A 15,393-nucleotide genomic window follows, 5' to 3' on the forward strand; every position below is an offset into this window, starting at 1 on the left:
GCGCGCCGGGGGTGACGGCGCCGCGAAGCGGGGGCCGGCGAAACGCCGTCCCCGCCGTGGCCGGCCCGGGTCCCCTTCGAGGGAGCCCTCCGGCAATGCAACTATTTATGTCTCCACGTCCCGCAGGGTTCGGTGGCCTGGATGCTGCATCGCTTCTGCTGAGCCTAATGCGCCCGCTCGGTGCTGGCCCGGGGCTGCATTACTGAGCTCACCTGAGCGGGAATCGCCCCAAAATCTGGCTGCTCTTTGCCCATCCCTCGAGGGCTCGCTCTGCTCTCCGGCTGGAGCCGCTCCTCCTTCCCGGGCAGTGAGCGATGCCTCGCGCCCCCGTGCCCGGCTTGCAGGGCGCCGTCCCCCTCGCCGGCCACCCGGGCACGTCCGTTCCTGCGCCCGGAGCGATCCCACTGCCTCCGGGGATCCCTGTGCTGCTGCCTGCGTTTCCCGGCCCCGGTGCCGGCACCCCCCCCCCCCACCCTGGGGTGCTCCCGGGGCCGTCGGGGCGCTGCAGGCGCTCGCTTGCAGTGCTGCAAGGAGGGAGACGGGTGCCCCGAGGGGAGCGTGCAGGGGCTGCAAAAGCTTCGCTCCCTCATTTCCCCAGCCGGGGAGCCCCAAAAGCCCGGGGGGGGGGGGGGAGCTGTTTGGGAGCGCGGCGGGGAGGCGTGCTGCGGCGCGGGGGCATCCCGACGGGGCGGGCGGCAGGGCAGCTCGCAGCCCCCGGCGCGCCGTGGGCCGGCCGGCGCCCGCCACGTGGCCCTGCGTTAGCCGAGTCCGATGCAAAAACCTCGCGGCGGACCGAGCGGTCGCGCGGCGGCCGGTCTGCTGGGCTCGTCCCCGCCATCCCTGCCGCTTCCCCCCGCCGCTGCTTCGCCGGGAGCTTCGGGGAGCGGAAACCCTCCTGCTCGGCGGGCGTCCGGAGACGGCCGCTTGTGCAGCCCGGCAAGTCCCCGGCCGCCGGCCCCGCCACGGCTTCGCTGCCACCCTCCTTCCAGCCTGCGAGTCCCCTTCGGACGTGGGTGCAAAAGCCATATGTCGTGCGCCGCCTTTTCTATCGCTAGACATTTGAGGATTGGCTTTTAGCTCTTGGGTCTTGATGGAAATACACGCGCGGTTCTGAATTGCAGAGCGCTCGCTGTACTCCAGGAGAGAGAAGAAAACTCCACTGAGAAAAGGAGAATTTAAATAAAATATATTTTTCTAGCGCGCGTGGGAAACGCCGTCGGCTAGCGGGCCGCCGCGCACGGAGGCGCCGGGGGCTGCCGGGAGCTGCCGGGAGCCTGAGCTCGTCGCTGAATGTATTTCGCACGGCGTAGCGACCGTGTTTTTAAACTCTTCCTTTGACAAAGCCTTCGAGGTTTTTCTAGGTGGCCAGACGAACCCTCTCCCACTGGAGGAAAACACACACACACACACAAAAAAATAGAAAAAAAGAAAAAAAAAAACATCTGATTTTGCTCTCTTCTGGTTGCGGCGGTCCCGGGACCGCCAGCCTCTGTCCCAGCGAAGCCTCAAGTCGAGCCGGCTATTAAACGCGCGTTTTGTTGCTCTCCTGCCTCGGCGTGTGTTTGTGGAGCGGGTGGCCCGCGGCGCCGGCGTCCCCGCGGAAAGCGGCCGCGCGAGGTCTAGGGCGGCCAGCGGCGAAGACCCGGCAGCCGGAGCGGAGGGGGGGGGCAATGGTTTTTGCTGGCAAATCGCGGCCGCGGTGCCTGCCGCCGCCGGGCTGGACCGGGCGCGGGAAACCGAGCCTGAGCCAAGGGACTTGCACGTCGCGGCCCCTCCGCCCCTTCCCCAGCATTAATCAGTGATATTATTCCTGGGTCTGAACCGCTGCGGATGGCAAGACTTAAAACGCCACCAAAGCGGCTCCTTCGTGGGTGTTTTACCAGCTTTGCAGGGTCCCCAAAGAAAGGGCTCGGCGGCGGTGGCGTGCAAGCTGAGTCGTGCTTGCCGCTGCCACCGCCGCCGCTGCCACCGCCGCTCACTTTATTCCGGGTCCCTTTGCCAAGCGCCCGCGTACCCGGACTTTTGGAAATACTTTTTTTTTGCTCAGCTCGCCTTTGCGGCAATACAATGCCTGCTTTGCTCCGGGATGCGCACACATCCTGCACGGTGCTGGGGGGGGTCTGAGGTGGTTGCCTTAGCAACGGGGTCGACTCCGAAACTCCCTGCTTTTCCCCCAGTTGGGCTGCGGGCCGGGGAGGAGGAGGCGGGAGCGCAGTGGGAGCGCTCCCCGCTTTCCCGCGGCTCGGGGGGCTCCGTCCCGCCCGGGGTGGGGGGGGTCCCGACCCGGCGCCTCCTGCCAGCTCCTGGCACCTGCCTCCTCGTCGCGCCCCCGAGGGGTGGCGGGGGGCTGCGCCCCGAGCCGGGTCGCCGCGCGCCCGCAGCCCCGGCACGGCCCCGGCTCCCGCCCGCAGCTGCCTGCGGACGGGGAAAAGCGCCGGCGGTGCCGACCCTGCGGAGCAAAAGTGGGAGCAAGAGGGTCCCTCCGGCTCCCAAATCGAATGGTGCACCCGGTGCATCACCCTAGGTAAATTAAGGGGGGGGGGGAAATCTTAGCAGCATAATAGAGAAGCCTGTGACAGCACCTTTACAAAAGCCATAAAACGTATGGGAGATGAGAGCTATAAATCTGAGCAGCAGTAATATTCATCCCCTACAAAAGAAACATGTTTATTTATCGTTTTCACTATTTTCCGTAAAATTTACTGTTGACAATCTGCCTGAATGCGGCAGAGGTAATTTAAACGTGGCCCCAACCAGGCTGGCATTGAGGGAAGAGAAATGATAAAATATTTATTCTTTTTTTTTCTTAAAGCCAATTCCAAATAAAGGGCGTGATTTATCGGAGATGCAAAGCACAGCTTTATTTCGGGGCTGTGACAGCTAATTGAAAAAGAGCAGTCATTAAGGGCTGCAATGTGCTCCACAGAAATGATTTTTGGATCTTCTAGAGGAATTTCCCAAACACTCGTGTGAAATGAAACCCGACCCAAAGTCACCAGGTCTCGGCGAACGGCTTGTAATTACAGCGAGAGCAACAGCAGCACGCTCGGGGACAAATTACCGGGGAGCGGGCACGCTGCGGCGGCCGCATGATGGGACCGTGCCCGTGGCGAGCTCCTGGCACGCGGCGGGGCCAGGTCAGCCCAGGGCCCGTTGGTGCTGAGCTGGTGCTCAGGGGGTCCAGAGCTGCGGCAGCTCCAGGGCTGGGGACGGGGTCCTGGGGCTGGGGACATGGTCTGGGAGCTGGGGGACATGGTCCTGGGGCTGGGGACATGGTCTAGGAGCTGGGGGACATGGTCCTGGGGCTGGGGACATGGTCCTGGGGCTGAGGTACATGGTCCTGGGGCTGGGAGACATGGTCCGGGGCTGGGGATATGGTCTAGGAGCTGGGGGACATGGCTCTGGGGCTGGGGGACATGGTCCTGGGGCTGGGGATATGGTCTAGGAGCTGGGGGACATGGTCCTGGGGCTGGGGACATGGTCCTGGGGCTGAGGTACATGGTCCTGGGGCTGGGAGACATGGTCCGGGGCTGGGGATATGGTCTAGGAGCTGGGGGACATGGCTCTGGGGCTGGGGACATGGTCCTGGGGCTGGGGATATGGTCTAGGAGCTGGGGGACATGGCTCTGGGGCTGGGGACATGGTCTCAGAGCTGGGAGACATGGTCTCACAGCTGGAAGATGTGATCCTGGGGCTGGAGACAGGGTCCTGGGGTTGGAAGGCATGGTCTGGGGGTTGGAGACAGGGTCCTGGGCCTGGGGGACATGATCTCAGAGCTGGGAGACGTGGTCCTGGGGCTGGAGTTGAGGTCCAGGGGCTGCGGACAGGGTCCTGGGCCTGGGGCACATGATCTCAGAGCTGGGAGACGTGGTCCTGGGGCTGGAGTTGGGGTCCAGGAGCTGGGGACAGGGTCCCGGGGCCTGAGGGACGTGGTCTCAGATCTGGGAGATATCGACTTGGGGCTGGGATAGGGGTCCAGAGGCTGAGGAACATGGTCCTGGGGCTGGACAGGGGTCCCGGGGCTGGGGGACATGGTCCTGGGGCTGGGGACATGGTCTCAGAGCTGGGAGACATGGTCTTGGGGTTGGGGGTCCCAAGGCTGGGAACATGATCCTGGGCTGGGGACGGGGTCCTGGGGTGCCAGCTCCCAGGGCAGCTGCTCTTCTCTCTGCACTGCCCCAAAACCTTGACCTCAAGTTCAGCCTTAGCTAAGCTAAGCACAGCGCTTAATTGCGCAGAGGGGAACTCGGTGCTGAGTCCCACGAACCCGGAGCTGCTTTGCTGCTCAGAAAACGTCACCGCTTTCCCTGGACGCTCGCCCAACCGGGCTGCAGCCGGGGCACGGCGGCGCCCCGCTCGCTGCCCGCCGTCCTGCGGCCGCAGCGAGGAAAGACGCTCCCGCGGCGTTTTTTTTTTTTTGCACGTTGAGCTCAGGTTTCTCACGGTCTCGTTAACCTGCTCGACATGATTTATTCAAAAGGACGGAAATAATTCACAGCGAAGGCCATCTCGCAGCTTGAGAGTGGGGCTGTGCATCACCGCGACACGCGGGAGCAGGGCAGACCCGGGGTCGGCGGGACCCTCCGGAGACCCCCGACTCCAGGCACCGGCCCCGGGGACCAGAGCGCCGCAGGACGAGCTTCCCCGCGTGACCGAACCCACCGATTTTTGCAGAGCGAAATCTCTGCCGCTGTTAAAGCCGGGTGAGCCCGGCAGGACACCGGAGGGGGGGTTCAAGCATGGAAAAGCATTCCCTTGGAAAAGGCCTGTGTTTGAGGCACAGTTTGGCTGTATCTCTTTGCTGCTCTGCCAAAAAGCAAACCTCTGCATTAAAAAGCACCTAGGCAGCGAGTAGCTCTGCCGCTGAGGTCTCCTTGTTAATGTTTCTGCCCTTTTCTGTTTTGTATGCCTGCGTTTTTAATGCTCTCTGCAGGCTCTGCTTGCCGCCCACCAGCGCGCCCCGGGGATGCTCAGGGAGCGGCGCGGGGACACAGCTCGGCTTTCCTTCGCTTCCCCCGGCTCGCCCGAAACGCGGCCGGGCCAGGACAAAGCGGCGCGGCAGGAGGGGAGCAGGCGCTTCGCCTGGGCGCAGAGAGCAGCCCAGCCGGGCGGCTCGCAGCCCTTGAGGAGCAGCCCCAAAGGCCAAAGCAGAGGAACTCAGCAACTCGCTTTCCCTGAAGTTACCGTTTGGTTAAAAAGAAGGGAAGCAGGCGGGAAAGCAGCGCTGGCGGCCGGGCTGGCAGCCGAACGGGCGGCCCGGCCGCCGCGGCTCCCGGCGCTCCCGAGCCCGGCAGCAGCATCGCCCGGCAAGGGCGCTCGGCGGCGGCCGCCGGGAGAGCGGCTCCTCGCAGCCGGGCAGGACGGCGCCGGAGCACAGCGAGATGCACATTGCTCCCGAGCAGATACCGATCTCGGTGCTGTCATTAATAATTGTTTTTTTCCAAATAAGTGTAACAGAGCATTTGCCAGATCGTATCCGACAGCGAACACGCCGCGCTGACGGCGACCCAGAGGGAGACGCTGTCGGCTGCTCGCTGCCCCGATTAGCAAATTAGGCAAAGGGAGCGGGGGACCATGCAGACCATGCTGCCTAATTATTCGGCAACCTGCAGCCGAAGGCAGCTTTGAAGGATGGCCCTTAGCGAGAGGGAGAGGTTTGCAGGCGTCTCGCAGCTTTTGCCCGCGCGCCTCCTGGCCGGCGCACGAAGCACTGCCCCGAAACAGCCGAAAGCCCAGGCGAAAGGCTCTGCGAGGAGCCGAGGCAGCGCGAGCGGAGGGACGGCCGGAGCGGCGGCAGCTCGGCTTTCCCCGCTGCGGCAGAGCGGGCTGCGGCGCCGGCGGACGCCTTCCCCGGCAGAGCCAGACGCGGAGGCCGTCCCCGTCGGAGGACGCACGTTCACGCGCTCAACCAAACGCTCAGGAGCTTTTTCTCCTTGTCCAGAAACAGGATCCCGGCTCTGCTCCAGGTGCTGGCAATACCGAGACAACTCGGCAGAAAACTATAACCCGGAAGAGCGATGCTGCAGCGCAACGCGGCTTCGCTGGCTGGTGACACGGGACGTCGCCGTCCCCCGCCGTATTTTTGGCTGTTGCCAGCGGTCCCGCGCTGGGAGCTCGAGGCGGCACCGGGCAGCCCGAGTCCTCCCTTCTCCGCTTAGTCTGGGGTCACGAATTCACACACTGGCGCGCTGGGAAGCGAGCGCTTGATGAAAAGCCCCGGGAAGCCTCCCCGCTCCGCGCGCCGAGCTGTAGCACGCATGGGTGCATCTGTATGTAAAACAGGTTTTATATTAAATAGGCAAACAGCTACAAAGACGAGCTCAAATATTAGGTTTCCAAAGCTGTCATTATAATGATGATTTAACCCAAGGTTATGTACCAAGCCATCACTTTTTGGAAAAGCTGTTTGCAGTAATAATAGACGGGCTGATGAAATCCAGCCACCGACGTTAGCCAGGCGCGTGCCCGGTTCAGCGCCGCCCGGGAGGGTCGGGCTGCCGGCGGCCGGACCCGCGGGAGCCGCTCACAGCACGGCCCAGCGCCCCCGGGGCTCGCCTGCCGCCCCTCGCCCCGGCCCATGCGCCATCGCCAGCCGCAGCCCGCCCTGCCGCAGGGGACGGCAAAGCCCTGCAGGTTTGCACCGTCAGCCCCCCGACCCCTTAAGAGCGCGGCCCGTTGAGGGACAGAGAGAGAGACAGGCGGAGAGTCATGCATCAGGCGCGCGAGCTGTGCGCAAGGGCCCGGGTGTTTGCTGCGACCGCGCGACGTGCCGGGAGCGACCCACCGGCGTCCTCGGAGCGGTTCTCCCCAGCGAGCCGGGATCCAGCGGGGTCAGGGCCGCGTTTCTCCCCAGTCAGCTGCACTGTTGGAATTACTGCTTTTCTCCTGCAGAAGGGGCTGCTCGCTGGGCTCTTCCACCCAGCACGTTGCCAGATACTGCCCGGGCGCTGCTCCCTGCCCTGGGCGCTGCAGGGCTGGGGCCGGAGCCGGACGCCCAGCGTCTCACCCCAATCTGCAGGGGAAATGCAGCGGGAGCCCGGGCCCCATTGCTGCCCCGACCTCCCTCTGCCCAGGCTTCCTCCCTCTGCATCGTGGGGGTGCACGGAGCGAAGGGCCCCAGCGTTCCCACGCAGGAGAGCTGCCTGCCGCGGGGGGCACCCGCCGGCTCCCGGAGGAGCCCTGCCGGCTCGGCCCCCCAGCACCTCGCCGGCGGGTGCCCCCCGGCCCGGCGGCCGCCCGTGCTATGGAGAGCAGCACCCAACAGGTGGCAGTCACCAATCTGCTATTCATTTCCCTTATCATCCCCACCATCCCGCTGCGCCGCCCTTCTCGGCTCAGGCTGAACGCATGCTGTTTGCGGGTCCCAAGCCTTGCCCACATCCACCCCATTTTTACCAGATCGGACTCGTGGGCTCCTGTCTTAAATCTGCTCTGCAAAGGCAGCCCCAGCAAGGCCGGGCACCTCTCTGCCAGCGGCGCGCCGGGGGTCTCCTGCCCGGCCGCGTGCTGGCGAGGGCGGCGGACGAAGCGAGGACACGGGGCGCTGCAAAATCATCCCCCTAGCCTGCCGGGGCGGGAGACGGAGGGCAGACTGGGAAGGTGCAGACCCTCGGGGGCGATCTCAGACCCTTCCTGGTCCTTTGGGAGCCGAAAGGGCGAGTGCTGCCGGCTGGGCCGTGCCACGGGGCTTGCAGCACGGCTCATGTCTTGCTATAACGCAAGCATTTAACGGCAAGCCCAGAAAAAACAGCCAAGTCTCCATCCCCTAAAAGACAGGAAATAAAGGAGCACAAGACAGACAGCTCTGTTTAAGGGCTGAGTTAAGGAGAGCTTGCCCGAGCAGGAGCAGAGCCTGCCCCTCACCGAGGCGAGCGAGCCCAGCCTTGCCGCGAGCGAGCACCAGCCTCCCCCGGGAAAGGCTGCATGTGGCACCCTGGCAAACGCGGAAAGCGTCGAGAGCTGGACACCAGCCCCCAGCATCAGCCCAAAAGATCCCCCCCCCCATGCACAAGCCCAGGGGAGCAGCCCCAAGACGTTCCCCAACCCAGAGCACCCCAAAGCCTTCAGCCCTGCCCCTGGCAGCCTGGGCAGGGGGCTGCCAAACCGCAGCGGTGCCAGGACACGGTGTTTCCCCTCCTGCCGGGACCCCCGTCGTGTTTCAGCTCCGTCCAGCCCCGGGAGCGCGGTCCGGGGCTTGTGGCACAGGCCCTGCGGGGTTTTGCCGGGGCCGGGGGGCCAGGGCTGACCGCTGCAGTGCACCCGCAGGGGAAGCCTCCGACAGGCTGCTTGAAGGCCAGCTCGCTTCGCCGTGCTCGGCGTGAGCTGAGCAGTTCCTGCCGCTCCTCGCTGCGGCTCCATCGCCGGCCTTTGTGAACCCCTTCAGAGCTGTGTCTAGCTCCAGCTTCTGCTGATAGGAACCCGTAAATAGCTTAGTGTCTTTTTCTGGGAGCTTGCCTATTCGCTTTTTGTTTTCCCCCTCCCATTTTTGCATTTAACAAACAAATACATAAATAGCTTGGGCTTTGCAGGTGCCTGTGAGCAGACTCTCAAGGACTGCAAGGGCGGCCGCCGTGCACCAGCCACTGCCCGCCGGGGCGCCCCGAGACGTCGCCAGCGCTGGCGCGGCCGGCCGGACCCAGCACCTCTGAGCCGCCCGGCTGCAGCCCTGCTCCGGCCTCGAGCGCTGGCACCGAAGGACTCGACCTTTCCTCGCCTTCCCCCTTCCCGTGGGAAGGACAGGAGAAGCCAGCACATAAATAAGCATGACGCTGGGGTCCACTTGCTCGCCGCAGCCAAGAAGCCCAAATCATGAGTTATCTCCCAAATTAACTGTGCGTGAAATTGGATAGAGCCCCTGGCTCAGCCTCTCCTTCAGAAGAGACCTGTCCGCGGGCGGCGCGGTCTCGCTGGAAGCGGCCACCCGCCAAGGGCGTCTTGCTTGATGGCTGATAAGAAAGAGAAGAAAAACCTTCCGCTGGGACTGATGCATTGCGAACTCCAAGCCCCGGGCCAAACTCGGACCAAACCCGCAGCAAGTAAAATGAAGTGGCTGAAATCCCAGATCCCCCGAGGGCAACGCGGGCTGAGCTGCTAAGTGCAGGAGGACCTGGGTTTTTCACCCACCGCTGTTAGCAGAAAACAGGAGGTTTTGGACACAGTTTGGGAGTCCCAAAGGAGCAGAGGAGCTGGGGAGGCCCCGAAGCAAGGCGCTGTCGTTGCTCCTGGGACGGTTTGGGTGGCCGCTAGCCTCCCCGGCCCCTCCGCCGCCGCCGTCCCGGGAAGCTGGGGCACCGGGAGGGCTGGCCGGGCACGGCGCCCCGGGCACGCGTCCCAGCGCCCCGGGCTAACTCCAGCCCGCGGCATGGGCTGCAGAGCACCTGGCCTAGGGCTCGGTGCCCGCAGCGGCCCCGAAATGCGGGGGCTCGGCACGCTGCTGCAAAGTGGGTTTTGTCCAACAGAAACTTCGAATGGGTCTTTCCTCCTTTTCTTCCCCCCCCCAATTCATCAGTTTGCCATTTTGGTGACGCTGTGCACAAGGCCAACCTCCCGCCCTGCGCAGGCGGCCGCAGGTTCGGGCTGCCGAAGAGAAAAGCTAAATTTCCAGGTTCAGCAGGGTTGGGATCTGCAAACCCTTCTTACGGAGACGCTCTGCAGGGGCTCGGTCCCCTCCACGCCGGCTTGCTGGGAGCGAGCCAGGACGACGCTGGGAGCGACCCAGCGGGGCGGGCTGGGATGCTCTCTGCCCCACCGGCTCCAAAGCGAAACCCCTCGTGAGCCCCGCGCGGGACCCCCAGGCAGCTTGGGCCAGCCCTCTTGTCCCAGATCAGTTTGTCTTTGACAACTTGCCTGGCACAGAGGGTTCACAACACGGTTAAAAATAGCTTGGGCTAGTACCAATATATTTAAGGACTTAAAAATACCAGTTAAGTGGCTATACGCGTACATAGGAGATAAGAAGAGTGCGAGCGTTTTGGCCGCTGCAGGCGGCGGGTGCCCCGCCAGCCCCGGCTCACGGGCGGCCGGCAGCAGACGTGCCTCCTCAGGCACGTCCTCTGTCCACCCTCGCTGTCTTAATGAGCGATGCACCAGCTTTTCCCCCTTTTGGTGGTTCTCCCTTTGCCATGAGCGTCTCTGGCACGTGGGGTCCTCACGGACCTCCGCGTAACTCATGCACAGCACAGGCTCTCATCTGCACGTGTGTTAAAACCGCTGCGCAACACAGTTCCTCTAAGGGGGCAAATGTCTCTGGAAGCCGCAGGAGCGCCCTTATCACAGCATATAGGCCAGACGATGCATAGGTTATATAGGAATGTCAGGAAATGTTTTCTTAAATAGTTGGAGAGCGCTGGGACAGCTCAGTGCAACCGTCTTTCCAATTGCCAAGAAAAGCTAAGGGCAGTTTTGTTTTCTCCGTATGCACAAAGCAGTGGTCTCCAACTTCTGCCAGCCCCCAGGCAGCAAAGCCAGTCAAAGAATATGCTGCAGGACAGCATCAGACTGTGCCCTCCCCTGCACCAGTGGCCACAGCCAGGGTGGCCACCGTTTTAGCAGTGGGCATGGGTAACACCGGAGGACTGTGACTGCCACAGGCATCCAGGCTGAGTTTACAGTACCGTTGTCTCCTTCTCAGTCATTGAAGACATCTTGGAGAAGCTCCTGTGAACAATGCTGGAGTGGCCCGTCTCCTCGCTGAGGGCATTGACCAGTCTGGAAAAGATGGCAACCTTGAACTTCTTGAAGTCCTGGCCCATGAAGACATAGAGGACAGGGTTCATGCAGCTGTTGGAGGCAGCGAGTGCCGTGGTTATAGGAATGCCGATCTCAAACACGGAGAATGGGACTGTGTGAGGCTCTGTTTCCAGGAGGTTCAGCAGGTGGTAGGGGCTCCAGCAAAGGAAGAAGGTGATTATAATGGTGACGATGATCTTGAAGGGCTTTTTGGATTTGGCAAGGCGGTTTCGTCGTAGGTTGAAGACGATGGCGATGTAGCAGAAGGTGATGATGGTTATGGGAAGGATGTACCCAGCGAGGAACCTGGTGATGGTCACTGTTCTGTGTCTTGCTAAGGCCAGCGGTAGATAAGATTTATTGCTGGATAGGGAAAAATTGCTAAAACAAATCACGGAGCTGGAGGCTTGCGCCGTGTCTCGGAAGATGAGAGAAGGGCAGCTCATAATGATGCCGATGGTCCAGATAATCAAGCAAACTAAATATGCTAGGTTGGTTGATCGATGGTTTTGAGACCAGACAGGAAAAACCACCGACACATAGCGATCGAAACTGATGGTGGTGAGCAGAAGGACGCTGGTGTACATGTTAAGGATGAGAAGGAAGGAGTTTAACTTGCACATGACTTTCCCAAAGATCCAGTGGTACCTCATGGCAGTGTAAGCAATATTTATGGGCAGGAAGATGTTGAAGAGGAAGTCAGCAACAGCCAGGTTGAGAAACCAGATGGCATTGACTGACTTCTTCATCTTTAGAGTTATGATTGCAATGACGAGGCCATTCCCTAGTAACCCCAACACGCAGGACACACTGTAAATGACAACGGAGAGGATCCTAGCAATGTCTTTTCCATCGTGGGATGGGTTTGTCTTCAGGCTGTCAAACTCATCATAGGTATAATCTGAATCGTCATTATAGTTATGAATATATTCAGAGTAATCAGAAAAATTATGCAGGCCCATTGTCTGTAAACAGATCACAGTCTTGTCAGTACCGGGGGAGTCTCTGACCGATGATGCCTCTGCTTATTTCTGCTGTGCAAACATATGAAGTTAAATGAGACAATACAGACATTGGGGAAGCACCAAAGCCTGCTCCAGAGGAGGGAGCCCCCCACAAAAGCTGCGTGGGCACAACAGGGCCTGGGAAGAGCCAGCTCGGTATGTGAAGCTAACAGCAGCACCTGAGCAGGTGAGCCGGGGCCCAGGGGAAGAAACACAGCCAGAGATACAAGCGCTGATGTCAACTCCAAAATGACCGTGGGGCAAGTTCCCAGGCGCCTGGTGGCTTTTTGCCACCTGCTGTTTGTGTGCGCTGGGTGTGGGCGGGCTGGAAGCTTGCAAACCCCCAGGCAGAAGCTGTTCTCACGGCTCCTCTGCTTGGATTTACAGCCCTCTTACCAAGACAGAAATCAGATCTCTGAGCCACAGGACATGATTCAGAGTCATTTGTCATCACTAGGATGTGGTTGTAGCCTCATCCTGCAAAATAGGTTTATTACCCACCTACCTCCAGGGGAAAAATCAGCATTATGCTCATTAACAGCTCCTTAATAGCTTCAAGATCCTCCTGCCACTGCAAAACATCATGGCCCTTCTCTTTTTTCTCCCGAGCGCTTAGCAAATTGCAAGCTTCTGATTAAATGCTGCATGCAGTTGAACATGCACCTCCGCTGCTGCCAGGCTGGGCACAGCACGCAGCCGGGGCTAGCATCTGGCCCTGGAAAAACCAGCGTTAAATCTCACCTTTTCTCTCCTGTATGATGGCTGTATTTTCAGCTCTGCTCCTAACGTCCCTGCAGCAGGGCTTTATCCGCACGCTCAGCAGCTGGAAACCCTGAAACAGCAGGAGGAAACGCAGGCGGTTTAGTATCCCAAGGCAGCCAAACAAAGGGAGCTCCTTCCTTACGGAAGCATGTTTATGTACGGAGCCGTAATATTAAGGCTCAGATCAAACAAAGGCCATTCACCCTTGGAGGCTGGGGTTAAGGGAGGAAACAGATACTCGGGCTAAAAACGAGCAGTAGCTGCTGTGATTTAACCCTATGCATATGCCATGGAGAAGCCTTTGCCAGCATGCCAGCACCCTCGGGGCCGGCGATTCGGAGGGCCAGGCCCTCGCCAGTAGCCCTCCCGCGAAGGAACGGCTGGAGCCCGCGGCGCCGGCAACGTGCAGCCTCACGGGGGCCAGGATGCTCTTCTAGGATACACAGACCAAGCGCTGGGTTGCAGCATCCCCCGTACCCCCACTCTGGCTGGCCTTTCGCAACAGCTCACGAGCGCCCGAGCCCCTGGCTTTCCCCTCCGGAGAGCTGCAGAGGCTCCTCCAGCAACTGGGAAAGGCCACCGCGGTTCCAGGGAGCTTTTGGGAAACCCCAGTGGAGAAATCCTCCTGCTGCCGCTTTCCAGCCGTGGGGCATCGATCTTCCCGCTGCAGCTGCAACGCACCTCCCAGCCCACGGTACGCTTGGAGCACGTAATAAGCTAAAAAAGGCTGGCGAGAGCCAGCATCGGTATGTACATACAAAGAACCCCACGTTCAAGCCGATAGTAACATTATTATAAATAATTAAAGCCATAAATATCCGTGAGGTGCCTGGAATCCAGCACGGTCCTTTCTCTGATTAAATAGGTGCCCTGCGTGTTTTAAAATTTTAATTGTGGTAACTAACAGTGCCATTTGCCATAACCAAAAGCCCCTCTCCACCCGGCACTTAGAGCCCCTGCTTAAACGGGTTCAACAACTCCCTTGCTAATACTCACGGTGGGTTCAAGCCAAGAGCCACCGAAGGCAATCAGCAAAGCCCGATCGCGCCGGAGCCAGCAGCGGCGTGTGAGCCGCTCGGTGCCACGGCGCAGAGGGTGGTCGGTGTCTGTCCCCACGGGGCGGGCGACCCCGAGGTGCGCGGGTGCCCCATGCTTTGGGACCCGCTCGCTCGAGCCAAGCAGTGCCTGGAGGCACCGGGATTCACTGAGACGCACTGGGAGACACCGGGAGGCACCAGGATGCACCGGGATGCACTGGGAGACACCGGGAGGCACCAGGATGCACCGGGATGCACTGGGAGGTACCGGGAGGCACTGGGAGGCACCAGGAGGCACTGGGAGGTACTGGGATGCACTGGGAGGCACCAGGAGGCACCGGGAGGTTTGGGCAAATAGCACCCTGGTGCCAGGCTGCACTGAGCCCGGCCGCCGTGAAGGCTCCTGTTCCTCCAGGAAGGATGCGGCTCTCGGCTTTGCCCCGAGCACTGGCCTGGCACTCGCGGACAGGCTGGACCCTGCTGTTTTCCGTGAGTTTTAGCTCAAAGTTCACACCGCACCGAGCACCATCTTCCCTGGCAGCGCCGCTTTGAAAGTCCATCCTGGCTGGACTTTAACCTGTTGTTTCTCCCTGAGCTTTTCCTTCTGCTCCTTCCGGCACGGGACCCCCCCGCTCCTCTGCCCCTTCCCGCAATGGCGGTGGCCACTGTCGTGGCGCGGCCTCGTCGTGGACGGCCAGGGAAGGCGCCCGTCGGGCCAGCGGTTGGTTTCTCCAAGCAGGTTTCTGCAAACCCTGCTCAGGCGGAGCCGAGCAGCCCTGACTGCCGGGGAGGGAGGCTGCGGGCTCCCGGCTCCGCTGCTCTTTCGGGACCGGAGCCCGCGGTGCTGCAAGGAGGAGCGGCTTTCGGGGGGCAGCTGCCCGACCGCCAGTCCCGGCTCTGCGCTGCGGCACGAGCGTCGGGCACGCTCACCCCTGCGGCGCGGAGTCTCCTCTCTCCAGCTGCACTTGCACTTCTTCCACAGATAAGCGGCTTCACGGAGTTTGAGGCCAAGAGGGCGCTTAAATCATCTCGCCTGCCCGTGAAATCACTGACCCCTCACTTCCCCTCCTGCCCTCGCACCGAGCTCATCTTTGACCCTCCGTGGCGGCGTCCAGTGGACAGCCTGGAGACCTCAAGAGATGGAGACTCCACCGCTTCCATTGATATTTAATTCCTTGCTGTCAAAAATGCCCAGTTTGGGTCTGCCCGGCTCCGGTATCCAAGCCCTGGCTTGCACAAGCTTTCGGCACGGCCGAGAGCGCCGCAGCTTTCACGCTTACGCCCCCGCCGGGAAACGTCGCGCTGGCGAGGACCGAAGCCCCGGCGCCTTCGGCATCCCTCCTCCCGGCGCCTCCCCTGCCCGTGAGCAGACGCGGCCCCCGCGGTGCCCCCGTCCCGGCGGCTCCCTCCCGTCTCCCCGCGCCCCATGCCCGCGCCGTCCCCGGCCCCAGGCCCAGGCGCCCGCAGGAGGTACGCGCCGCGGGGTCTGCCCTGCCCAGGTGGGACCAGCCGGGCCGGGCCAGGCCAGGGCACGGCGCTGCTCTCTCGGCCTTGTTCCCGGCCTTGGTCCACGGAGACAAAAGCGGCCAAAATAAATAAGGTTTTAGGACAAAGCTTGTAAATTAGCTTGAGCTGGAAGAAGGCCTTGCCCCAGCGAAACCTCGAGCACCGAAAGGATGAATTAAAGTTGATGATGCAGTGGAAGTAACGGGATCAGCAGAAGCGGGTGCTGCACTGCTGACTATTCATGTCCGTGGGTAATGAGCCGTTCCGGCTGTTCCCTCCATGGACCGGCGCTTTTCACATTGTCACCTTCCGAAAGGCGAAGCCACCGATGGGCGCGAGGCCGGCCAGCACGGCAC

The 15,393-nt window shown here is 61.6% G+C and overlaps 1 protein-coding gene across 17 annotated transcripts in view; it reads right to left on the reverse strand.

Annotated features, from left to right (window-relative positions):
• Positions 1-9,871: 9,871 nt before the first annotated feature.
• CMKLR1 (chemerin chemokine-like receptor 1) overlaps positions 9,872-15,393 on the reverse strand; it is an 80,910-nt gene continuing 75,388 nt past the window's right edge. For 8 of the 17 annotated variants that reach the window (XM_068911049.1, XM_068911047.1, XM_068911048.1 and 5 more), the window contains 2 exons: positions 12,474-12,564; positions 9,872-11,762 (listed from right to left, as the gene is read on the reverse strand). In XM_068911049.1, the coding sequence (XP_068767150.1) occupies positions 10,605-11,690 (1,086 nt within the window). In that variant the 5' untranslated portion in view covers positions 11,691-11,762; positions 12,474-12,564 and the 3' untranslated portion in view covers positions 9,872-10,604. The remainder of the gene's footprint in view (positions 11,763-12,473; positions 12,565-15,393) is intronic. The other 9 variants (XM_068911050.1, XM_068911042.1, XM_068911051.1 and 6 more) reach the window with 2 other exon arrangements.

This window comes from Struthio camelus, chromosome 17 (assembly GCF_040807025.1).
Source record: "Struthio camelus isolate bStrCam1 chromosome 17, bStrCam1.hap1, whole genome shotgun sequence".
NCBI lineage: Eukaryota > Metazoa > Chordata > Aves > Struthioniformes > Struthionidae > Struthio > Struthio camelus.